Genomic DNA, 27,504 nt, shown 5'->3' on the forward strand with positions numbered 1-27,504 from the left:
GAGGGTTGGGTATTAATTTAATGGTGGAGTTTAGGTTGGGGCTAATTATTTAATTGGTGCTATTTGTGGGGTGATGGTGGGGCATTTTAATTTATTGGTGGGACAATTTCATTTAATACTGGGCCTATTAAAATGGAGTGAAGGGACCTTTAATTTAATGCTGGGCTGGTTTGGGGCTATTAATTAATTGTGGGGCTGAGTTTGGGGAGGGGAGCTATTTATTAAATGTGAATATTAATTATTTAATGCTGTCATGTGTTTGGAAAATGGTTATATTAAATGGAAATGCTATTAATTTATTGCTGGGGCTGTTTGGAGGGAGGGAAATAGGCCTAATTATTAAATGTGGGTGTTATTGATTAAATGCCAGGGATGGTTGGAGTTTTCTAAATTTCATGTAACCATTTTTTTTTCCAAATAGGGCCCCCAACATTCCAGGATCCAGACAAGCAGCAACTGATCCAGCAGCCACAGGCGGTGACAGTGACAAGAACAGGTAGGAGAGAGGATGACAGTCTGCCAGCTGTCCTGGTTGGACAGTCCAGAATTTGGGTGACTGTCTTGCTTAGGATTTGGTCTGACTGAAAGGACAGTTGGTAGGTATGTCCCACTTCACACTGTACTACTTGTGAAGGCAGAGCTGCATGTACCTAACAGTAGTGCACACAGTTGTGCCTGTTTATTTGTCATATATGATAACCTCCGTGTCTTAAGTGCCCCGGGCCCCCCGGAGCCTTATTCCAGCTTTAGCGATACTTTAGTGGTTCTCGCCTTGATTCCATTGCCTGCCTTCTACCTTGCATTGGTCCCATTCTCAGATCACTTTGCTGAACATATGACCAGCCGCCATTGTACTGACAATATAATTAATCCTGCCTACTTTAAACTTATTATATCACCAGCAAACCCTGGAATAGCTCTCCCCTTCACTTATGCCATTGTCTGCCAACCCTCCCTGCACTGTTATTAAATCAAACCACCACCAATCACTGGGCACATTTAGGGCTCATACACAATTGTTACCAAAGAAGTGTTTTCTTGCAGATGCTTGAAGCAGTTTACCTTTCTGGTGATCGCACTGGATAGACATTTATTATAAGGATTATTTTTAATGCATTGTTTGAAACACACAGTACACATTTTTAAATATTAGAGAGATTTGACTGGTAGTTTACAGCTCATGATGTCAGGGAAAGACGCATCAGTGCGGTGAGGTGCTCATATGCTGCTCTGGCAGACTGATCAAATAGGTTTCTGCCAACATGTTTCCTAATAGTTAAACTTATTAAACAAAGTCAGATATGTTTCTATGAAGGGAATTTTGTAAGGATGTGTTAGTAGGCAACTAAAGAAGTTTGAGCACAGAGGCATAAACCAGTCACAGATAATGTAAAAGGATTCATGTATTTTTACATGAATCCTACTTTTGTGTTGGCCCCACCCACAGTTGATTTGGACCCGCCAACATGAGGCCACTTCAGGAATTTTTTCCAGGGCCACTTTAAGTTCCCAATTCGCCCCTGGTTGTGTACCTTGAAATATGGTAGGTGAATAAACACCATAAACATGCCTGTAGGGCGCACTTTGGTGGTCTGTAAATTAACTTAGGTTTTCTAAAACTACTCTGCCTGCTGTCCATGGAACAGGCCTAAAATAAGATATTATTATACTTTTTTTTTTAAGTTAATGGAAAGCATAAAACAGTATTTTAAAGAGAGATAAAGGCAAAAGTAGAGACAAATAAATATTATGTTATGGTACCTATCAAGGAGACAATAAAAATTGTCATAATTATATTGGCAACAGCACCCTTTCATCAGTAATTGGCATATACACATCCAATTTTAATGATTTGACCTGTACATGGACCACATTACATAACATGTTTACTATTTATTAAGGTACAGGCACTATAGGCATAGTTTTTGTGTCACAAATATATTGTGCAGTTTCAATATTATTATTATTATTGTATCAAGTTCTGGAGTCTAACGATTACACTGAAGAAGCTAATTTCTTTTTTGAATTTTTTTTTATTGATTTTTGCCAAACAACATATACAATACATACCAAACATTATGTAAAACAAGAAGCTAATTTCTTATAGATTGTCTCAATAATGCACTTGGTATATATGCCTTCACTAACCTGTCTGAAAAGTGAGAATTTGTTTGTGTTTTATATATCTACAATTTGTTTTAATAGTCCACTGCAGATAAGGGTGAATGTAGATAAATGCAAAATGATGCACTAAATGCTTAAAAGTCTCTATATAATGTATGCCATAAGTAGTACCATATTATGTAAGTCCTTGACGGAGAGAGATCTGGGTGTACTGGTAGAGTTAGCAATAGCATATGCACTTGAAGCGAATCCAATGGGCAACAAAATTAATAATATTAATGGAAGACATAAGTCATGAAAATGTGCTGTCAAAGCTGGTTTTACATGCCTAAGAGAAGATATGATCAGATTGTATAAGTATATCCAGGATCCATAAAAATACCACTCAGAGAAACTTTTCACCCATAGGGGTATATTTATCAATATGCAGCAAGCCCTATGGCCAGCAAAAACACTTGTATTACCCTATACAACAAAGGGGGTGTCACTGGCAGTAATCCCCGCTGATGGTAAACTTCATTGGCTATGGCTGGCGTTAGCTTCTCACACGGCAATAACAGAAGGAAATCATAGAAAAAAATGCTTATTTTCTGTGAATAAAGAATTTTTTATATGTTTACATTATTCTGTTTAAATGGTTTTTATCTATTTTTAACTATTTAATGTTTTTTTTTGTCCACCAAGTCTGGGCTTTTAGTTTCAGTGCACATGCGAGAGCCAGTTAGCCGCATGTGCGCATTGGCAAAGACTGGCCCGGCTCAGTGGTAAATAAATCCTTACACACCACTGACTGGAGCTACAGAATTTTGTAGCACCATACAAATAAATGATAATACTAAAGGTTGTAGGCTGATGAGAAGGAACTATCTTTATGTATCATGATGTGTCATATTTGTTCATTAATTGCTGTCATTTAATTGAAAATCTAAATGAATGTCACAAGATACAATAGCTTATGTATATCAGGCTAGAATTCCAGAGATATAGTGAGTCATTTCCTGAGTGACCAATTTCCCTAGAATCATTTTCCCACATATTACATTAAGGAAAGGTGAGCTAGCGGTATATAAGACTGGCTAAATAGTTTGCTATGACTAAAATAAATAGCAAAAAATATTCACTGTAGGTAGATAACTACAAATGCCAATCAATTACCTCTACTCCAACGTCTAGCATTCTTCTGCTTCCTCTAATGTCTGATATGTCTATGAACAGTTACTAATTTCCATCAAAGCTATCCTCAACTAGACTAAACAAAGGGGTAACTATCATAGGTCATTCTTGCCTACACTCCCAGAATTTTCAGGATGCTGTCGAATTTTGGGGAGTTCCCCCGGACTCCCGGAAGAGTGGGCAAATTTCCTGGACCCTGTAAAATGCCGAAATTCACGGCATTGAATAACGGGGGGCGGGGCTTAATCGCGTCATTAAGCCCCCCCGTTATTCAATACCGTGAATTTTTGTATTTAATGGTACGGGCGGAGCTATAGTGATGTAATGACGTCATCATGCACCCTTCTATCCTCTGTCACATGATCTGTACTCCAATCTCCCAGAGTGCAGATTTAAAAAGTTGGCATGTATGTCATAGGTGCAAGGATTGGGCCCATAGCTGATGGGGCCCACCTTCCCTGTCAAAGCTCCATTTGTATATGTATATTTTTCAGTATTGGGCGGCACATGGAGACCGTACACACTTCTGCCATAGGGGACATAAATGTCTAGTTACCCCCCTGGAATAGATGGGGTGCAAAATCTACAATTGCACTCCAGCATGTGTATCACAGCACAAAAAAACACAAAAACAGCAACACATTGATCTATAAATCATAGGAATAACATGGTCTGGTCTTAAGAGGATCATTTATAAAAAAGAAAAAAAAAAGTAAATCCTCTATTTGACACGAATTAAAAGGCTGTGTATTGCTAAACTGAATAATATACCTGTAGAACTGAGGAATTTATACTTCACTAAATATGTCCATTATCATACCTCCAAACTGTTCCTGAATTGCAGGACTGTTAGGAGGTGTGTATTGCTTACCATGGTGTACATGTGCCATGTACATCTGCCCTAACCTCACACTGTCTCGATTTACCCTGTGGAAAATCGGGACAGTGAGCCAACAGTTGAGAGGGCCTATCAGGATCCCTGAGCCGCTGGGTCCTGTCTAGGTGCCACAATGCTGCTCTGGGGTTCTGCCCCCCTCTACATTGTCTACACTCAGCAGGAAACTCAATGTGAGTGCCAACTGCATAGTTTAAATATGAAACCTCAGAATACCATGTGTGCAAGCCAGCATTCCGGGGCTCCAAACTTAAATTGTGTTCAGAAGGTTAGGAGTTCCCTTCCTCTCTGAGCAGGAAGTGAAGTGTAAAGTAACACGCAACAGATAAGGAGGAGGATGGCAGCTCAGTAATGTAAGTGAGGGGAGGACGTGAGGAAGAAAGTTCCCTACATAGAACCCTTAGGGGCTCGGTCAATATTTTGCTATGGGCTCTAAAGGCTATGGGCTCTATTTTGCTATGGGTTCTATGCCACTGATAAGTAGAGTGATAATACAGCTCCTAAAATTACTGTAGTCTCAGCTTTTCACCTGCATCAGATATTTGGACACTGATGTTATCAAACTGTTTTATCAAATTTATTCTTGAACTAGTTCTGTTAATCTGAGCGAAAAATCGAGGGAAATTTTCAGACTTTTACAAGACATTTTTTATTATTATGTTTAATGCAGTCAAGTGTGTTCATAGTGTCCCAGTAACGCATATGACACATAACGCACTTTAACACGTTTGACTTCCAGTTAATTTAGGTTGAAACAGAAACTGGCTCCACATATTAAGGGAACAATGAACAAGTTAGGGGCTGAGTCTGATAGTCTTTCACTTTGATAGACTTTCAGTGAGATAGAATTTAGAGGGACTTCAGCTGTCAGTGGTGGAGTAGTGAGGTAATACTTTAATTTTTACCAAAACTGCAGTGAAATGTCAGGTTAACTAAGAACAAAGTACTTTACAGGTTTATATTTAACAATGAGGACCTGATTTAGGTTTTGGAGTAAGTTCACCTAGAAGGTACTGGTGACACTAGCAACTATGTAATTCAAATGCTTACCCCCTCTTTGAAAATAAAAAACACTTTTCATTATTTTACTTGTAAACATATGAAGTTAGTAAAGACAAAGTAACAAAAAATGAAACTAAATTATTAATGATAATTATCATCATAATTAATATTATGATTATTATAAAACCAGTTCTGTGCTACCCTGAGACCCATGTGGTGAAAACATTCCTGGACACAATAAAATATTTACAGTAGCTTTTGGTTCCTTAAAAGAGCTGCATATTACAGTACATGTTAGAGAAGTAACTGTAGACTGTATCCAGGGCAACTTCACTACTCTAAAGTGTGTCCATCATATACCATTAGCATGAAGCAACCATAGCATAAGTTCATTTTATGATTTCCTGGTAGATGCATTAAAAATGATACCATACAACAAGTTGCTGGCTAAACAGGGGAAAAAACTCTGTTATATTCCAGCATTCACACTATTCAATTATCTTTTTACCTCAATGCTTGGATTATGTCTGCTCAATAAAATCTTACAATGACCTTATTATTAGGGCAGTTTTACACTAAACCTTCTGCAATGTTTGCACCTTTGTCAGTGGAGTCGACCATCTCAACCAAAAGCACCAGCGTCAACTCTTTTATTTAAGAATTCTGTTGACCTGCTTGACCTTCCTGCTTTTGTCTATTGCCATTGTAAGACACTACGCAACTGAAACTACACTTACATCTTTTTACATATATCCAGCAGTGATACGTATTATTTCTTCACATTTTTTTGTACCCCATATGTGTTGTATGTTTAACAGCCCCCATTTGGGTCAATATTCCTTTTTCATCTACATACTTACTTTTTATTCCTCATAAATAAAATGCCTCTTTTGAGCAGACTGTGGGGTATATTTACAAAACTGCAGGTTTGATTGGTTGCTATAGACAACATCTCCACTTTTTCAAACCCGCAGTTTAGTAAATATACCCCAATGTCTTTATAAATGGCTATCAGCATAGTTAGAAATACAATTTGTTTTAGGAAGCTAAAGCTAGTTCTTCAGGAATATTATTACAAATATATTAAGGGTGACATATTTTAACAGGACTTTCTGATTAAATTGCTATCCTGTACCATAAAATAATCACATTCAGAGCACTACTTAACAACCCTTTTCTTTCAAGAAATCTGCATGTATAGAATACCATTGCTGATTTATCAAATTATTCAAACAGCTGCTTCTCCATTTCTATGACCATATTTATTCACTTAGTGCAGTGGATCCCAAACTTTTTCAGTTCAAGGCACCCTTAGGGTCTCCATCATTTTTTCAAGGTGCCCCTAAGCCACAATAATTACCATGTAGTGCCCGTCTTGCTTACCACTTGCCCTGGCCCAGGCACCCCTGTGAGATCGCGGAGGCACCCCAGGGAGCCTAGGCACACAGTTTGGGAACCACTGCCTTAGTGCATTACCTATATTAATCCTACGCACACCCAAATGTATACTTTTGCTCCCTTAGGCCATTTTTTTGTTGCCATACTATACTCCCACCCCACCATTCTCTTTTACTTGTCAATGGTCCAAGCCCCCAGAGCATTCCATCTTTATAAGTATTTGGAAATAATTCTAAACTAATTTCAAACCATTCAAATATTATTAATACTCAAATAGGACATAATATACAAAGTAAAAAGTAAAAAAACAATTATGTGACCTATGCAAGCTAGACGAATCGCACAATCATACAGCAATGCAGGAAAACACTCACAAAACCTGCTTGATATTCAAAGCAGACATAATATTATTTGTGTTTGTTACCACGTATAACATATTATGAAAAGGAAAATACCTTATCGGTAAGTTTTCATCTTTTCTTTCTAGGGACCAATAAATCTAAAATGCTCACTGGTTTATATAAATGTACAACATACAGCATATGAGTAAGACTTTTTAGGATCTTCTTATTTGTAAATATATTTGTGGAATTGTTGTATACGTTAGGTATGGAGGACAGTTTTCCCTTTTCACCAAACTCATTAGCTACAATTCCAAATACCTTCCATATTCTCATGCTATAAGAACTTTTTTATACATAAATATTTGTGAATATTATAAGATGTTTTTGCTATTAGTTTAAATTGTAGTTTTAATTTAGCATTTTCTTTTCACTCTGAATATTTTTTTTTAAGATATCTCCAAATAAAGAGTGGAGAGCCACCATATAGGGAAGAGATGTGGCTCTGGTAAAGGTGGCAATTTACTAAAATTTACATTTTACCGAAGGTTTCCAAATCTGTGTTCTCTTCCAACATCGCTTTTAGTTAGGAGAAAATTCTAAAAAATAGACTTTTGTTTTAACTTTTCTCCTAACATGTTTTTGCATTGGAAGGGAACACAATGCACAGCAACTGTTACAGTATTGAATTGAAATGTTCTTTCACACAACAGCTGCCATGATAAACTCCATGCGAGTGCACTGTACTTGTCCATACATGCAGAAGACATGTCTGCATACAGAGCTGGTTTAAAGCTTTGGAGGGTCTGGTGCACTTAAGACAGAGGGCCCCAATGGTCTAATACACACATATACAAACATTGACTCACTCATATCTCTCATTGCTGCCCAACTTCATGTCTCTTGTATTGTTCCCCCCTCTATGCCTATTTCACTGTTGCCCCCAAGTTGCCTCTCTCATTGCTGCCCACACATGCCTCTTGCACTGCTGTCCCCTCCATGACTTTTTCATTGTTGCACTCTCAATGTCTCTCTCTTTGCTGCCCTCTCAATGTCACTCTCATTGCTGCCCTCTCAATGTCACTCTCATTGCTGCCCCCTCCTTGTCTCTCTCATTGATGCCTTCTCAATGTCTTTTTCATTGTTGCCCCCTTCATTTCTCTCTCATTGCTGCCCTGTTCATGTCTTTCTCAATGTTGCCCCCTCCATGTCTCTCTAATTACTGCCCTCGCCGTGCCTCTCTCATTGGTTCCCCCTCCATGTCTCTCCCATTGCTGCACCCTCCACGCCTCACCCATTTCTGCCCCCCCCATATCTCTCCCATTGCTGCCCCCATTATGTCTTTCACTACTGTATTGCTGCCCTCTCCATGCCACACTCATTGCTGCCCCCTCATGTCTCTCTAATTATTGCCCTTGCCATGCCTCTCTCATTGTTGCCCCTTTCATGCCTCTCTCATTCTTGTCCTCACCTTGCCTCTCTCATTACTGCCCCCTCCATGTCTCTCCCATTGCTGCCCCCTCCATGTCTCTCCCATTGTTGCCCCTTCCATGTCTCTCCCATTGCTGCCACCTCATATCTCTCCCATTGCTGCCACCTCATATCTCTCCCATTGCTGCCCCCTCATATCTCTCCCATTGCTGCAACCTCATATCTCTCCCATTGCTGCCACCTCATATCTCTCCCATTGCTGCCCCCTCATATCTCTCTCATTGCTGCCCCCTCATATCTCTCTCATTGCTGCCACCTCATATCTCTCCCATTGCTGCCCCCTCATATCTCTCTCATTGCTGCCCCCTCCATGTCTCTCCCATTGCTGCCCCCTCCATGTCTCTCCCATTACTGCCCCCTCCATGTCTCTCCCATTGCTGCCCCCTCCATGTCTCTCCCTTTGCTGCCCCTTCCATGTCTCTCCCATTGCTGCCACCTCATATCTCTCCCATTGCTGCCACCTCATATCTCTCCCATTGCTGCCACCTCATTTCTCTCCCATTGCTGCCACCTCATATCTCTCCCATTGCTGCCCCCTCATATCTCTCTCATTGCTGCCCCCTCATATCTCTCTCATTGCTGCCCCCTATATCTCGCTCATTGCTGGCCCCTCATATCTCTCTCATTGCTGCCCCCTCATACCACTCTCATTGCTGCCCCTTATATCTCTCTCATTGCTGGCCCCTCATATCTCTCTTATTGCTGCCCCTCATATCTCTCTCATTGCTGGCCCCTCATATCTCTCTCATTGCTGCCCCCTCATATCTCTCTTATTGCTGCCCCCTCATATCACTCTCATTGCTGGCCCCTCATATCTCTCTCATTGCTGGCCCCTCATATCTCTCTCATTGCTGCCCCCTCATATCTCTCTCATTGCTGCCCCCTCATATCTCTCTCATTGCTGCTCCTCATATCTCTCTTTTTGCTGGCCCCTAATGTCTCTCTCACTGCTTTAATTACCTGAAGATGTGACCGCCATTCTGCCCCATCGAGGAGTGGGCTGACAAATTTTAGCCTGGAGAGCAGGACTTGACTCAGCATCCTACATTCTAAAGGAAAAAAAATGCAGGTGGCTCAGTGACCCAGCCCAAGGTAGCCCAAAATGGGACGACCTGGGGGCAGACGCCCCCCTGCCCACTAGCCCAGCCTGCCCCTGAACACACCACGTCATGCTCCATGCTGCTCAGACAGAACGTGCATACACTTCCTCTCTGAGCACTTTATTGAGGAGCTGCCTGATGTCTCCTTGGAATGCTCAGACAGTGCTCTGAGGAGTCTGTGCAGTTAGATTGGCCTCATGGGTCCCATCCAGCACCATACTATTATTGGAATACTCAGTATGCCATCAACAGACACCATTAGTGAGATAAAAATCTTCTGGAGCTCTCCAACATCATTAGTATTCAATGATCAAGATTCATACTCGAATGTGAGTACTAATGTTTTTATATTTGGTTCTTTTACATACAATAGGGTCTAACACGCACTATTTTACTTTGAGGGACTTTGACGCCATAAGATTAAACTGGAAACCAAAAATCCAGAGCCATCCCTACACCATCACCAAATATCAACCTGAACTTCAAACCTTCACAAAACAAACAGGACTTTCAGTAACATCATCATCTCGCCATTTGGGAAAAATGTTGAAAACTATGGACTATCAACAACTACAAATTAACTATCATTTAATTTATTATTTATATCTCCATAACTACTAACAGAAATACAAGGATAATAAAGAACCTAAATGAAGATTTGACTGTTTGGTTTGGATAAAAAGAAAAACTGTGAATCACTCTTTCAGATTGTTTCAGAACTCAAAACTGCAGATCCATTCTCAACTGATGGCCTACCATTTATTCCCAATCCGGGATCAGCCTGAATTTATCATTTAACCCATGGGATTTTATAATAATTGATCACTAATCAGACTTGTAAAATCTATGTAGTTGTTTAATAGTTTTTCTGCTATGTATGGTGATCTTTATGAATTGTGGTCTATTTTGATTAATGGGGCTATTGACTCTAGAACAGAGATGTCTAGTGTCTATATTAATTTCAATTTATTTAAATAAATATAAATTTGTATCTGTACAGAGTGTTCTCATTTTTATTTTTGTATTTTAAGAAATAAGTGCCTGAGAGTTTATTTGCATTCAGTTGTCAAACTATGTCAGAATCGGCAGGTGAAACAGATGGGCCACACAGCGGCCTAGTGGTTAGCACTTCTGCCTCTCAGCACTGGGGTCATGAGTTCAATTCCCAACCATGGTCTTATCTGTGTGGAGTTTGTATGTTCTCCCTGTGTTTGCATGGGTTTCCTCCCACACTCCAAAAACATACTAGTAGGTATGCTATCAAAATTGACCCTAGTCTCTCTCTCTATCTGCATGTGTGTGTGAGGGAATTTAGACTGTAAGCTCCAATGGGGCAGGGACCGATGTGAATGAGTTCTCTGTACAGCACTGCGGAATCAGTGGCGCTATATAAATAAATGGTGATGATGATGATGATGATGATGATGGGCCTTAGCTTGGATTCTGCCATTATCAGAAATAAAAAAGCTAGAAAAGTTAGCAGCATTTGTGGAGAGCAACTTAGAAGTTTACCCAACAACTTTTTCTGTTATTAATGGCATATCCTATTGGCTTAAATATACCCTCATTGTTAACATACTAATTTCTCTAGAAATTATATCTTATTTTGTACGTGCTTTAAGAAAACCACCCAATAGTTACCGATTGATTTATTTTACTGCTGTAAGAATCAGTGGTCGAAGTGGAAATTTAGAAGTGGTGGTATGGAAAATGTAAGTGAATGGAATTTTATAGTTTTGTAATGAAGGCACTAGGAGAAGTGACAGTGTTGCATATCACCGTTTATCAGAATGATATACCAATTTTCATTGTCAATATTTTACATTCTGCTATTGCATTACATATATATATATATATATATATATATATATATATAGATAACGAAATACAATAGATAGTACAGCGCGTAACTCTGGGCAGACAAATGAGTACAAATTAAAGTCCCTTTAGATAAATGATAGTCTTATGTTCAGGCGGCTGCCAAATCCCCACAAGGCCAGATGGTGAACTGGATAAAATCTAAAACAAAATAAGCGGGAGGGGGCGCCACATAGTATAATACTGTATGTAACAATACAGGCTGATGTGCCAAGTAGTAGAAATAAGGATCACCACGTGGGTACAGACACACAGGTTAAAGTGAATCAATAGAATAGGTGCACTCTGGAATACCAGCACCAAGCAAATATAATATGCGTACCAGGAGGCCCCTGCTGGGGAGGAGATCAGGGGCCTCCTGAGAAAAGCTGCAGTTTATGCTGTTACTACTGAGAACATATGAAGTGCCAGCTCTGTACCTCCATCGCTGTGTGAGGCAACACTGACTTGAAGCAAAACCTGAGCTCTTGAAGATACAGGATATTAACAGATAAGCCTTAAAGATTTTATATCTGGTACGCATATTATATTTGCTTGGTGCTGGTACTCCAGAGTGCACCTATTCTATTGATTCACTTTAACCTGTGTGTCTGTACCCACGTGGTGATCCTTATTTCTACTACTTGGCACATCAGCCTGTATTGTTACATACAGTATTATACTATATGGCGCCCCCTCCCGCTTATTTTGTTTTATATATATATATATATATAGCAATTAAATACAATTAAATAAAAAATGAACTTATTACAAAAATATTAATAAGACCTATTTGTTTTACACACCATGCCCACCTGCAGTCTCGCTATCTTCTGCTGTAGTCATCTTCTCCACTTCTTGCTTTCGCCTGATTTCAAACCGTCGAGAGAAGCCAGCTTTAGGCTTCCACATTTCTTGTAAGACAAGAGGTCGTTCATGGTCCCCTACTATGCGCAGGTACTCCATCTTCCATTCTCCCTCATGCCCAACGAATCTCCCCACCACATCACAAAGGACAAAGGCGTCTGTATCTGAATCTGCCACAGCATACCTTTCCAGAGCCTCTTTCACCAGCTCCCGCGCTGTGGACCGTGGTGTGGCTAGAACACTCTTGTAGTTGGTGCCGGAAGAAATGTCATCTCCGAATATTTTGAGAATGCCAGGCAAATTCTTCTGACTGGACAGTTCCACCAAATCCTCTGGCACTTGATCAATTATCTCTGACAATTTCTTCTCACTAGCCCAGCGCCCAGCAGCACTGCCAGAACTAATGCTACCAGTCATAAGTATTGTACTGCGGTGGAAGAGATTAGACAGACGTTTGTGACGATTGTTTTTGTTCTTCGTTGGTTGACGTAGCTCCACGGGCTCACTGTTGCGACTGGCTGTGTCTGAAGACGTGGACCTGGCAATGATAAAAGAATTGTAAGATATGCAAGTCAAGATAAATATGTTTGAATAAGGCCATGTTTTTAAAGGTTCAACTGACATTGCACAGAGCTCTATTTACAAAATATAATGGTCACTTGTTAAAAACAACCAAAAAAAAGTGAATTCTATGTCATATTCCTGCCTCTCACAGGAATATGATATTTCAGATTTAACAATGAAAATAGCAAAAGTGTTTGTTTATAAATCATCATCATTTATTTATATAGCACCACTGATTCCGTAGCACTGTACAGAGAACTCACTCACATCAGTCCCTGCACCATAAGAGCTTACAGTCTAAATTTCCTAACATACAAACACACAGACAGAGAGACTAGGCTCAATTTGATACAAGCCAATTAAGCTACTAGTATGTTTTTGGATTGTGGGAGGAAACCAGAGCACCCGGAGGAAACCCACACAAGCACAGAGAGAACATACAAACTCCACACAGATAAGGCCATATTCGGGAATCGAACTCATGACCCCAGTGCTGTGAGGCAGAAGTGCTAACCACTAAGCTACCATGCTGCCCCTAAATAAATACATTAGATATGTACAAATTAGAGATGTACAAAGAAGGACAACTAAAATGCTGCATGGCCTGCAGCACAAAACTTACCCAGAATGACTAAAAGATCTTAATATGTATAGTTTGTAGAAAAAAAGGGAATGGGAGGACATGATAGAAACTTTCAAATATATCAAAGGTTATAACAAGGTACAGGAGGGAAGCATTCTTCAAAGGAAGAGAAGTATTAGAACATGAGGACATGCACTGAAACTGGAGGGAAGCAGGTTCAGAGGAAATTTAAGAAAAAATGACCTCACTGAAAGGGTAATGGGTAACTGGCATAGCCTCCCATCAGAGGTGGTAGAGGCTAATACAGTAAAGCAATTTAAGCACGCTTGGGATAGACATAAGGATATCATTACTAAGAACTAAAGCTCAAAAAGGGTTTGAGGTTACCATAGGTTCAAAATGGGCAGACTAGTTGGGCCGAATTGTTTTATCTGCTATCAAAACCTATGTTTCGATATTTCAAATTCATTACTAAATAATAACATACAGAAAAGTCATTTAAACAGTGTACACATGGAGCAGCCTTTATTACAAAATTGTCCTGACATTGATTTCCAAATTATATTGATTGATATTACACATCTTCTATTGAAGAGCAATGGTTATAGTCTGACATTTTTTTTTATATATAGTATTTAACCGAGCCACAGAACGTGCAGTAATATTTATTCCATCCGTATATCATTTAACCAAATTGTACTAATTATGCTTAACAGATTTAACTTATCTGATTTTGGATAGGTGAAATCTCTTTGTAAGGAAATTCCAGCATTAAAATATATGTGATTTATTCATCTCTGTTGCATTCAGTAAAAATGTTTTAAAGAATTCGATTTGACTATTCTGACATTTGAGACTGTACTAAAACTTAAAAGATTTTATACTACGTATATAAAGTAAAATGACTACAACTTGGGTACTTCAGCTGTTCTTCTATTTCCTCTTGATATTTGTATTATTATTTGTTTTAGTAAAATTATTATTATGATCAGTGACTGATCGTACATTTGGAAAGACACATTGTACAAATATCAAGGGCTGACAACATCACCTTCCTTGAAATTTGAGTCATAATATATGGGTCTAATTTAAACGCCTCAGAAATATTTCACTGCATAGTTTGCATTTTTAACATTGTGTGTTTGCAGACCTCCGGTATTATGTTGCTGGTTTAAAAATGCTCCTCCACCCAGCCATTTGCTTGGGAAGATTGTGTAGAAGTAGAGTTTTTGTCCTTTGGAATGTTCTTGTTGCTCCACCTGGTAAAGTCTTGCAGGCTAGTGGTAGCTCTCCTATAAAACACTACGTGCACATAGCTGTGTTTATGGCTGACCAGCTGACAAAAGATATTTCAGCTGAAACTTTATTTCGTAGCCAAAGAAACAAGGACACCCTACTATCAACTTGGACACACTCTGACCCTAAAGCTGTGCATGAAGTCTGGGTGTAGCCAAAATACAGAACTGACTAATTCTACAAATATCTGACATTTTTTACTTACTGATTTGGGAAGTTAACCCCTACTATAATAGTCCTAACTTTTAATTAATCTTTTGGGAGAAAAAAATATGTAAAGAGCAAGCCAAATAAAGTCAGATGCTACAGCTGACTTCTCTATTTATATCAAACCTTTGCACTTTTTGAGGGTGGTGCTGGACAATAGTAATTTTTAACATGGTATGTCAGCCAGAAACCCTCTCCAGCCTTCTCCTGTGTTCTTAACTTCAAGGCCTTACGGAAATGATACAGCGCAAACTCCTCAATACCCCACCCCTTTCACTTCCTCTCATTCCATTCTTTCATTTCATTATCTGTCATATGACTGGCTACAGGAAGGAAGGAGGGAGGGGGGGATTCCAACTCCCAACCACTATCTTAGCAAAGATATTACATACATGAACATTCACTAAAAGTAGGGCTCATCTTGTTAATAAACTTTATTATACTGAAGATGAAGGCTAAAATAAAATCAGTACATGGCCTTTTCAATATTTCTAAGCAAACAGATTTATTGTATTCTCAAAGCATTATATTTCTATAGTGTTTATTCTAACTTGAGATTTTAAATGCGTTTTACATGTGGTTCTAACCATTGTTTCTATAATTACTATGCCCACTGCCATTATTACATGCATTGCACTTTTCCGAACAATTCTTGGGCAAACACATCGAGAGTGTCTACAATGGTATTTTCATGTTAGCAAAAAACACTAGCAAAAATGTATGTCAAACATAAAGGCATTTGACATGTGCTTTTTTTAGTGTTTTTACTAGCAGTAAAAAGCACCAGTGGGTATGTGGTTTAAAGTAGATAATTATAGGACTTTATTCCTGTTTAATACAGAAGATCAGTGGGACTACTAAGAAGAATCAGCCACCAATGTTTTATAAAGAAACATTTTATGGAACTATGGACAGTGTGTTAAATGCCCCTATGACAGAAAGAGGTGACTAGAGATGGACATTGACATAGTACAATAGGGGTAAATTATGGATGTAAATATATAGGTACATACAGGTTACATTGGTGCTTTTTGTCGTATAACCCTGTCAGATTGAGTGAGTGATACACAATAAGCCCTTACAGCAGGTAGGCCAGCTAGCAGCCGAACATCTGTTGCTGACTCATCTCTAGCGAAATTAGCAAACTAAAAATTTGCAATTTTCATACTTATCCTAAACCGTTCAAAACTGCTAGAAATTGGCAAAATAAAAAGATATCTTTGTCCCAACTCTCTAAGCAGAATTGTATTTATATCCATTGAATTAAAAAGTAAATTCCCCAACAATACTTAAAAATCTCTAAGCTTTTTCGATTAATTTCACTGGTCACTAGTTTCAATTAAATAGGGTGTGTGCTACATGAGGAATCCCCATTAAAATGACTGGACAGATTGGAGTACCGCAAGGCTCAGTGCTAGGTCCTTTGCTGTTCTCTATCTATACCGCTTCTCTTGGAAATCTTGGAAGTTCATTTGAATTTCAGTATCATCTCTATGCGGATGATACCCAAATTTATCTATTCTCTCCTGATCTCTCGACATCTGTGTTGTCCCGTGTAACGGACTGTCTTTCTGCCATTTCATCTTGGATGTCCTCTCGCCAACTCAAGCTCATATCTTTCTAAAACACAGTTAATAATATTCCCACCCACCAACAAGAGCATACCTGACATTTCTTTCACTGTTGATAACATGACCTTAAACCCCACCTCTCAAGCTCGTTGCCTAAGTGTGATCTTTGATTCAGAACTATCCTTTGTTTCTCACATCGACACTATATCTCAATCATGTTATGTACATCTAAAAAACATTTGCAGAATACGCACATATCTTACACAAGACACTGCAAAAACCTTAATTCATGCACTGATCATCTCCCGCATTGACTATAGCAATTCCCTCCTGACTGTTCTTCCCCAAAACAGACTCAAACTCCAACAATCTATTTTGCATGCAACGGCAAAATTGATTTTCCTTGCAAAATTGTCATTACTCTGCTGAATCACTCTGTATGTCTCTACACTGGTTGCCTGTTTTCTACAGAATCTTATATAAAAAACTTTTACTACCCTACAAGGCCATCAACAAAGCTGTACCAACATACATCTCCTCTCTTGTCTCAAAATATCTCCCAACTCGGCAACTCCATTCTGTACAAGATCTGCGTCTCTCATCCACCCTCATTACATCCTCCCATTCCCGGTTACAGAACTTTTTTCGCACAATAAGACTCTCCTCTGGTCTACAAACTTTCAAGCGTTCTCTGAAAACCCACCTCTTCAGACAAGCTTATAATATTCCTCAACCACCCTCCTAACCTCACTACATTACCCTATTACCACCCGTTACACAATTTCACACAAGACAACTACCCCCTGACCAACATTGTTGTGTGACGGGTTCATTTAGCTTACGAATCAAAGTAGACTTAACCTCATGTATCAAACTCCCATTGTCCCATAGATTGTAAGCTTGCGAGCAGGGCCTTCTCACCTCTTTGTCTGTTTTACCTAGTTTGTTTCTTACTGTATTTGTCCCCAATTGTAAAGCGCTACGGAATATGTTGGCGCTACATAAATTAATTATGATGATGATGAATGGTAAAAGTCTATGGAGTTTTCAATTACTAGCCAAATAGGCTAGTTAATGAAACGACAACAGTTGGAAATCATGCTGGAGTTGTCAGGCGTATTTCAAATGATCCTGCATTTTATTTTTTCAATACATCAGACACAGTTGTCCTTAACATTCATTTCAATGCGTTCATTCATTTCCATGGGGATAATAGTTAATAGTTGTACATGTATAAAAGTTTTCTTTTCCTCACTAATTTTGAACTTAGTTTTTGTGTCTGAGACCAGTAAAGCATTTTTGGAGATTTCCAATTTCCAATTTACTGAATCAATTTTTCAAAGATTCAAGCCAGCCATGTATCATTTCAAGATCTGGTTCATCGAATCAGTATAAAAGTTCAAACATTTCCTGGAATTTCTCAAATTTTCCAGCAATTAAAAAATAAATTGTTTAATTCAAGAAAGTAGCACAGATTTGACTAGGATAAATCTAATTTGACCATAGCAATCAAAACAATTTTCGAACCACAGATTTGGATCGGAATGAACTGACTGCTCACCCTCACCTACAAGGCCCTCTCCCACTCCACTGCCCTGTATATTTCCAACCTCCTCTCCATATCCCATTCCCTGCATTAAGTCAATAACCATCATCACTCCTCCACTCTGATCACCTCATCCCACTCCAGAATCCAAGATTCCTCCTGGGCTGTCCTGTCCCCTCCACTAGAACGACCTCCCTTGCTCCATTTGACTGTCCCCTAATTTGTGCACCTTCAAAAGGGCACTTAAAACTGATCTGTTCCTCAAAGCCTACCAGCCATCCACCTAACCATCTCTATATGTTTGATCTCCTCACCTCTCTTCCCCTGTCCCGCTCCTCTTGCAACTGATCCCCTCTGACTCCCCATTGTGCCTCCTGTCTGTTTCCCTCCCTTTAGGATGTAAGCTCTTATGAGCAGGGCCCTCTTCCCTAATGTCTCTCTATCTATTCTTCTCCTCCAACTCCTCTGTGCAAGCTATTGAAATTTTTTTTTGGGGGGGGGGGGTTAATTGGTTTGTCATTGGTTTGGCAAATGAATGCTGCTGTTGTGTGACACTGAATAGGTGATACTAAATAATATAACAATATACTGTTTTGTACTGTAAGATTATTGTGTACATAAAGTTTGGAACCTTTAGATTTTCTAAGAAATTTGCATTAATGTTGAATGTATTTTTGTAAGTGACAGGAACTCTTGGTCTGCACTGATGTCTTACAATAGAACACGTATCAAACAGACTAAAAAGAGGAAATGAGGTTGAATCTTACTTGATGGAGCCAACACTAGGCCAGCGTCTGCCTAGCTTGGCAAAGTGCTTCTTTGGAGAATTAATCCAGAGGCCCACAGGAAAATGCAGCTTCCCGAATCTGGGACTTCCTTCCTTTTTCTCTTCGTGAAACATTGTATAATTTTTCAGGACTGGAGAAAAGAAACAATAAAATTTCCAATGGATGTAAAGGAAAGTCCTAAAGCAATTGTAAAGATACTATTATTCCAAATCATGCAGATTCTAAAATACATTATTTTTATTTTATACTTTCTAGTTAATTCTTTAAGGAGTAAAATAATTAAATGTATCAATAAAATAACACCTGTTTGAGTTAAACACATAAACTGATACAAATAATGGCATATTATTTCAATGATACACAGTAATTACATAATCCAAGCAAAATGAGATGTACATATTACTACCACTTCTTCAGTAAGTACAGTAAATGAATTACCTACTAGTATTGTATATCACACAAAAGTATAGAGTGTTATTAATGTCATTTGATGATTGATGAGTTTCATATCACATTTATTTTAAATATGCTGTAGGTCAGGATTTTCTGGGTGATTGTTACAAGGAAGAATGGATTTCCCTACAAGCACTGAACTTAATATTATGTTCAATTTCTGCCTGCAATTTCAGCATGACTAGTTATGCCATTGCCAATGCTTGACCAATTTGTAGTGTCTCATTACTGAAATGTTGTTACTGTGTGCTTTCCTAGCAATAAATGGAGGACACACAGACAAACTAGTGAGGAAACACTGTATTTGTACTAATCCCTAGGGCACACAGCCTCAACATGATAAGCTCAAGCATAAAACACTTTCAGAAAACAGCTGCAACAACAAACAATAAAAACTAAAGGAAATGTTCCTTATTTACGACTTTTCAAAAGAAAAAAAACCTTAATATAAGAACAGGTACATTTGAGGGGACTTGCAGGCTAGCCAACAGAGCAAATGACAGATGATAAAAGCGGAAATAAAAACATTTGCAAGAAAGAGCTGTAAAACTATACTCATCAGCCTAATATTATACATTATATATACTAATACTGTACAGTTATTGTTTTATCTATTCAATTATTAACAAGAAGAAAAATGGCCTTCACTAGTTATTTTATCTGAAATGGAGAACAAAGTATAGGTACATAATTTACAGTGCATAGGCAACACCCACATTGGTAAATGAGTAGGTGCAGCAAGATTAATTTTCGCAACAAACTTTCACGGACCCAAGGCAGTTTTTGTACTAGGGCCCCAGTGATTTGGTTGAATGGCATCACAGAGCTGTATACAAGGTACAACTCAGGGGCAGGCTGGGCTGAGGGGCAGGGGGCCATCTGCAACAAACTTTCACGGACCCAGGGCAGTTTTTGTACTAGGACCCCAGTGATTTGGTTGAATGGCATCACAGAGCTGTATACAAGGCACAACTCAGGGGCAGGCTGGGCTGAGGGGCAGGGGGCCATCTGCCCCCTGGACCGGTCCCATAGTGCTTGAACTTAGTGACCTTGGGCTGGGTCACCTGCATTTTTTTCCCTTTAATATAGACTGCTGAGTCGAGACTTGCCCCCAGGCTGATATTTGCCAGCCCTTCCCTGGCACAACTCATTACATATCAGCATATGACGCCACAGATGCAAACTGCAAACATCTCTTAAACTCAGAATGCTTTTTTCCTAGAATTTAGCTTTACATTTTTAAATTTAAATGTTTACATTTTTAAATGTTAGAATTTATATTCTGATTCATGTTTTATAAATTAATGGCTTTAGTGGGAATAGCTGTATTTGAATAAAATAACAAATAAAAGCAGTGGTTTTAATCTGCGGAACAAATTCCTGATATGGGTGAACCGATTTAAAAAACATAGGAGCCCTATACACAAACCACATGACAACATATGATACCACTAAGCCTATTATGTTAAGGTGGAATCTAGAACTTTGCAACATGATGTGAAAAGGTAAATGGTGCAGTTCTCATTGCACAAGACAATTAAGCATCGGTATAAAGGCAGCTTACTTTATGGAAAACATAACTGAAAATATCCTTTTATTAGTTTGAATGTCAACATTCAATCTTAGTGTAATATAAAATTTAGCTTAAGATTTATAAATAAAAACTACATGTGGAGCCTTAGTCTATAAAGAAGGCGGCGCACATAACATAATCCAACATGGAAACATTGAATGCACACACTGTATACATATTTGACTAGCAATAGTTTCCAGAATACCTGTACATAGTAAACTGGCACAACTGGCAAACAAAACCCCAAACTACATTTGGATGTATATAAATATTTGAGGATAATTTTTTTAAGGATAAAAATAAAGAAAGAGTAATAAGCAAGAAATATATTTACCGTCTATGAGTTGCAAGGGAATATGCTTTTCGAACTGCGTTGTAGCAGTGATTTCCCTCTTCTATTCAGAATGCCACCTCAGCAATCGTTACTCATCTTATTCCTGGATCCAGAATGTAAGGGTCAGATTCAGAATATACATCCTCATTTACCAGAATACAGCAAAGTGTAGTACAGTACTGTTCAAGGATGCATTTTGACAGCTAACAGGATAAAACAATCTCCAGGTAACTTAACAAAAATAGGCTGTAGGGCACTGTTGTTTGTCAATGTACATTAAATGAGCAGATTTAATTTCAGCATAAAGTCTAGGTCAACTTTATTTGAAGCTTTATCCGTAGTTGCAGGCAAATCTCTTTGGGTCTTCAAATAAAAGTTTCTCTCCCCTACTGTTCCAATCCTGGAAAGGCTGTCTGTCTCACATCCAGCTTCCTTTGTTTTAACAAATTTCAAGCCCTCCCTCTTCCTGGGGTCAGATAAGATTAATATAACTCGCATCTCACAATACAGGGGAACAAGGAAAGAATTAAGTCAATGCTGGAAAAAGATGGAGTTAGCATCTTATTCTGTGTATCAGGAAAAGCTTCAGACATATGAGACATGCCTTTTTTTAATCTCACTACATTATTATGAATCATGCAACACACCTCAAAATAAAGCACCTGCTGTGTGTGGCATCTTGCTAGATTACCATAGTTTGTCATTACTGAACTGGGAAGACAAACTAAAGAGTAATTTGAGGCTGACAATTCCTTAAAGATAAATCTGGGGACATTTGGCCACACCTTGTTGCCAAGCCACATCCACTGTGCGCGCACTTTTTAACATAAAACTAAAATTTTAAATGAATGAGCTAAATTAGTGTGGTGTAAAAAGGTTGTCACCAAGTTAGCTTACCATCCCAGCAACTAATCATATTTGAAGTGAGCCATGCACATCAAACAAATCTAGAGCGGACAAGCATAGTTTGGTGAAAATATATGTACTTATTGCAGTGGATACTTCACATGTGTGCTGTTATAGCACCCCTATTATAGCCTTCCCCATTACCAAGCATAGATTGCGCTGTGTAGTGCCTTTCCTTGTGCTCCATCTAATGGTTGGCCATGCCTCTCTGTTAGACTTGGAATATGATTTTGTCTGTGCTTCCTGACCTGCTCTGACCTTTGGCTTCCCTGACCACTCTCTGCATTCCAATTTGGCACTGCATACCGGCCTGGCTTGACCTAGGATTGTCTGATCATGTTTTTCACCCATGTTTCTCCAGACCCTGACTTAGAGGACTGCAACCTGTACATCCTACACAGCCAATCTCATACCTCCTTGTGGGGGGTCACTGGCGAAGATTGGGGGCTTGTTAAACTCCACACCTCTTTGTTCAGTAGCGCTAACTACTAGTAAACAGGCTCCATCCACTATTTCCTTTTGGTTTCATGACACCAGTGACTAGACACATCTCTTCAGCAGAATGCAGCTGTGGGCCCTACCATTGTATTCCCCCAGTCCAACACAGTCTTTCATCGTTCTTACAGATTAAGACTCCTTTAAACTTCTGCACAACGTCACTGGTAAATTTACGAGTACATGCGGAGAAGTCTGAGAAGCTTACATGGAGGGTGATCTAATGGCATATAGGAAGGTCTGATGGGCATTTAAGTGACATACAGGGAGGCATGATGGGCATATAAATGATATGTGGTTAGGTATGGTGATATGCAAAAGGGTATGTGGGTAGGAAAGTTGTTACCATGGCTCCAAGCTTACACCTATGCATCCATTCATATTGGGGGAATGTAGGGGGGGGGGGTGAAGGTTAAAGAGGAGTGGCATCCTGCCTGTTCCATTTGTACTGGGCGACATAATTTCTGATGGCAGCCTTGCTTCCACCACTTTCACGCAGTTTATTTTTCTATGCAAAACCATGAATGACCTAGAACCTAGAGGCAGTGGAGGTCCTGGAAGATCATCTTTGTACGTAATTTGCACAGACCTCTTCATGTCTAAATGCAAATTACACTTACACCTGCCTACAACTTGAAGGGCAAATCCGGGGAGGGAAGGGACGGATAAACGTGGGGAAATGTACAGTAAGGGTGTGCAAACACACATGCGGCCAATTCAAGTTCTGTGTTTATCATAAGTACATGGTTTTTAGCCATATTATTTGCAGCAGCTACAGGGCAGGTGTAAGTGATAGTGATGACTGTCAAAGCTGTGGCATGTGACCTCCTCTGCACAATGCATGGAGGTCCCTGTGTCACTGATAATCCCATCAGGGAAGGAGGAGGAGGAGGAGAGAGTGTAGAGTACTCTCCGTCTTTCCTCTGTGCAGACTCCAGCAGCTAAATGTTGGAGAGAAAAGTAAGGGGCATGTGAAATCTGATGGCATGTGAAGAGATCTGCTGTTACCTGTGCTGGTCATTGTTGCTGTTCCTTATTGTTGTACTCTCCTGCTTTTCCTGTTCTCTGGGACTTCTACATGCTACTGCTGACATCTCTGTACCGGATTTTTCTCCACTCAGTCATTCCACCTGCATTAGCTGTATTCCTTATTCCTACCAGTATTCATTTTCATTTAGAAATCCTTGTTCAATATCTGCAATACTACCATTTGCTGTATTCTCTGGTTTATACCTGTACAATAAGCTTTCATCATATTCTGGGTTCCATAGCTGTGATTTCCAGTTTTCCGCATTGAAGCGTGACATGCAGTAACCGCGTGAGCTACTGCGAAGAGACTATAAGTGCCTTTTGAACCGCCCCCTGCAAAATAGATTTGTGCTGATTTGGTGATTGCTAACATTTTGGTAAAGTTTTTGCTGTCACGACTGAGTACAGCGTACCTGCTATCATTGGCACTACTCGAAGGAAGGTGCTGAGTCTAAGGTGCCCCTGGTGTTCACCAGGGACCCCCGCAAGGAGGTATGGACTCAGCTGCAGGAAACACGCAGGTCGCGGTCCTTCTACGAGTCAGATAGCGAAGCACGAAAAGAATTGTCAGACAGGCCGTTTCGGTAACGGTCCGGACAAGGCAGGTACACAAGGAGAATCCAAAGGGGTGGTGAGTCAAGCCAGGTTGGTAGCGTTCTGGCAGTGCGGTACAAAAGAAGATCCAAAGGGGTGGACAAGGCAATCCGGGTCACAAGGGTCACAGGCAATACTGCAATAATCAGGAGACAGGCAAAAAGTCAGGAGACAAGCAATAACAGGAACACTGAGGGAAACGCTGGAGACAGGAATGGACCTGAAACTCTGGCACTGGAGGTGGGACCAAGAGAGGCTTAAATACATCTGTTAGCCAATAAGCCCCAGCGCCGTCAATATTAGCGCCGTAGCGCTTTCTTAATGCAGTGTCCCGTTGCCTAGCAACGGGAACGCTTTCTGAACCTGTAGCCGGGCTGGCCAAGCGGGGCGAAAGTGACGCGTCTGGTTGCTAGGCACCCAGATGCGCTGATCGGCATTGCGAGGCGCCCGTCCTGGATTTACAGGTGGCGCCTAACATTTGCTTAGCAACATATTTTATATTATGTTATATTTTCGATGTATATGTGTATGATATGTATGTGTTGGCTCTTTGCAATACCTGTAGACATTTTTTGACTCTTAGTTTCTGAATGGTTGGTCACCCCTGGTATAGGGGTTTCTCACCATGGTATTGATGATATTTGTTTCATTTACTCCTCAGTGGGCACAACAGCTTTAGATATTTATACATTTTCCCTCTGTAATTTTGATTGTACAGGATCCATAATGCCATACACCATTTTTACCCAAGACTCAAAGTGCCTCTCGGGCAGATGGAGACTGAGGTCATAGGTAGTGCATTTCCAATATGGCTCTGGATACAGGGCCTGAGTCATTAAGGCACTCATACTGAGCACATTGTGCTATTTTTTTTAAACCGTTCATAAATTGAAAGTCAACAAGGAATGACTCTAAAGATGCAGATGGTGATGACTATAGGCAGGAGCGGATTGGCCATTACCTTTACCGGGAAGCTCCCCGGGAGGCCGGTGGCCTAACGAGGCCGCCTTCTATTTATTTTTTTTATGGCACCCGGCGCGGTGGTTGCCTGGTGCTACAGCACTGTGGGTCCTACAGCACTGTGCACCAATCAGACAGGAAGCAGGAAGTATTCACTTCCTGTCTGTCTGATCATGTCTGCGAAGCAACGCTGCAGAGCGTGCCGGCCCTGATACTTAAGGTAAGTGAGAGGGGGCTACATATGTGAAAACTACATGAGAGGGGGCTACATATGTGAAAACTATATGTGATGGGGCTACATATGTGAAAACTATATGTGAGGGGCTATATCTGTAGAAAACTATATGAGGGGGCTATATCTGTGAAAACTATATGTGAGGGGGCTACATATGTGAAAACTATATGTGAGGGGGCTACATATGTGAAAACTATATGTGAGGGTGCTATATCTGTGAAAACTATCTGTGAGGGGGCTATATCTGTGAAAACTATATGTGAGGGGGCTATATCTGTGAAAACTATGTGAAGGGGCTACATCTAGAAAAACTATGTGTGAGGGGGCTACAGCTTTTTTCCTGCATTGCTTTAGAAATGACCCACTGTGTATTAAGTCATCATATCTAGGTTTTCCTAAATGTTTCCCCAACCAAATTCCAAGTTCTAAATCCCGCCTACTTTTGTGTTGGCCCCACCTACATTTAGGTTGGCCCCGCCCACATGAGGCCACTTCAATAATTTTTTCCAGGGCCACTTTAAGTTCCCAATCCGCCCCTGACTATAGGTGTAGGTTTACTCTGCTCTACTAGACAGATACTGCAGGATACGTACAATACCTTTGCGGAACAAAAAATCTGAAAAAAAAAATATCAATTAATGTTACCTGTCAATCATATAGTAATTTATGATTATATTGTACATAGAAATGTAGGAAAAAACATTTATTTAGTCTTTAATGTCTACTGTACATAAAATACATGCTCCTTAATGACTCAGGCCCACAGTGTTTTTTCTATTAATTCTGTATTTGCACATCTGTAAATCTGCTATTAAGCACACCTCATTAAATGCTGAAGAGTTAAATATACCAGGAAAACATATCTTCACTAGATGGTTAAATAAGAAGAAAAATCAAAGAATATTTTACAAGATAATGATTTTAGACTTGGGAGTCACCCTACAATAAATAACCCATATTATTCCATGTGGTTTAATTGCTGCAATACAGCCAAGAATGCTGCAGCGGTTAATGTAGCTTTTCATACTAGCTTAGTGTGTAATGCTAACTTGGGATAATGGGGATAATAAATAATGATTCCTTTTCTTGAAGGTTACTATAGGACAGCGCAAAGTGAAATTGGCCAATATATATGCCTTAAACCAGAGATGTTTTTGTTTAAATTAGCGTCTATAGACTGGAAGTTAAAGAGCTCCTCACACTTTCCAGGCAAAAATATTTTGAAAACAGGAACAAAAGTGAAAATATTAAAAAGAGGGGTAAGCCAAGATATAATATTGATAAGCTGAAGGAGCAGGATGGACAGGGTGCAGGAGATTGATGAAACATTACAAACATATTGGGTCTGATTCATTAAGGAAAGTTAAGTAAAAAAAAATGAGTAAGTAGTCTCCTGGACAAAGCCATGTTACAATGCAAGGGGTGAAAATTAGTTTTCTATTTTGCACATAAGTTAAATACTGTCACTTTTTTTCATGTAGCACACAAATACTTGATATCTTATTTGTACACTGAAATTTAAAGTTGATATTTGTGTGCTACATGAAAAAACAGACAGTATTTAAGCAAAATTGAAAACTAATTTGCACCCCTTGCATTGTAACATGGCTTTGTCCAGGAGACTACTTACTCAAATCTTTTACTTAACTTTTCAAAGTGAATCAGGCCCATTATTTATAGTGATAGTCCTTTTAAAGGAAGCCCACCTAAAATGACACCGGAGGCAGCCAAGGCCTTCACTATTAATGAGGTTCAGGGTGCAAATCACTCCCTCAGGCAAGAGCCATTGACCTGAAATCCATACAATCAAATCCCATAGATTGTTGTAACAAACACTTGCTGGGATTTTTTCTGCTATTATTTAGTCTGACAGTTCTTTTCCGCATTATGCTTTAGAGGCCAATGTGACAATGATACTTAAAATTTGCAAAGACCCCGCATAGTGCAATAGTTACAAGCCAATTTCACTTCTAAATGTAGAACCAAAGGTTCTATGTAAAAAGTATTTAAACCAAGCAGATTTTGTACCCTCGCATGAAATGAAGGACCACACAATGAAGACCATTGGTGCAATTTGCTTTCACTATCAGTACATCATTCCCAAGACACCCTGGTCAATGGA

General features: G+C 39.5%; 1 protein-coding gene across 4 annotated transcripts in view; it reads right to left on the reverse strand.

Annotated features, from left to right (window-relative positions):
• Nucleotides 1-21,562, reverse strand: part of RASIP1 (Ras interacting protein 1) — a 59,638-nt gene extending 38,076 nt beyond the window's left edge. For 2 of the 4 annotated variants that reach the window (XM_075191228.1, XM_075191225.1), the window contains exons 1-3: nt 21,164-21,562; nt 18,783-18,933; nt 12,188-12,786 (exon numbers count right to left, since the gene is read on the reverse strand). In XM_075191228.1, the coding sequence (XP_075047329.1) occupies nt 12,188-12,786; nt 18,783-18,916 (733 nt within the window). In that variant the 5' untranslated portion in view covers nt 18,917-18,933; nt 21,164-21,562. Of the gene's footprint in view, nt 1-12,187; nt 12,787-18,782; nt 18,981-21,163 lie in introns of all 4 variants that reach the window. The other 2 variants (XM_075191229.1, XM_075191226.1) reach the window with 2 other exon arrangements.
• Nucleotides 21,563-27,504: the final 5,942 nt, after the last annotated feature.

Source organism: Mixophyes fleayi, chromosome 11 (assembly GCF_038048845.1).
Source record: "Mixophyes fleayi isolate aMixFle1 chromosome 11, aMixFle1.hap1, whole genome shotgun sequence".
NCBI classification, from domain to species: domain Eukaryota; kingdom Metazoa; phylum Chordata; class Amphibia; order Anura; family Limnodynastidae; genus Mixophyes; species Mixophyes fleayi.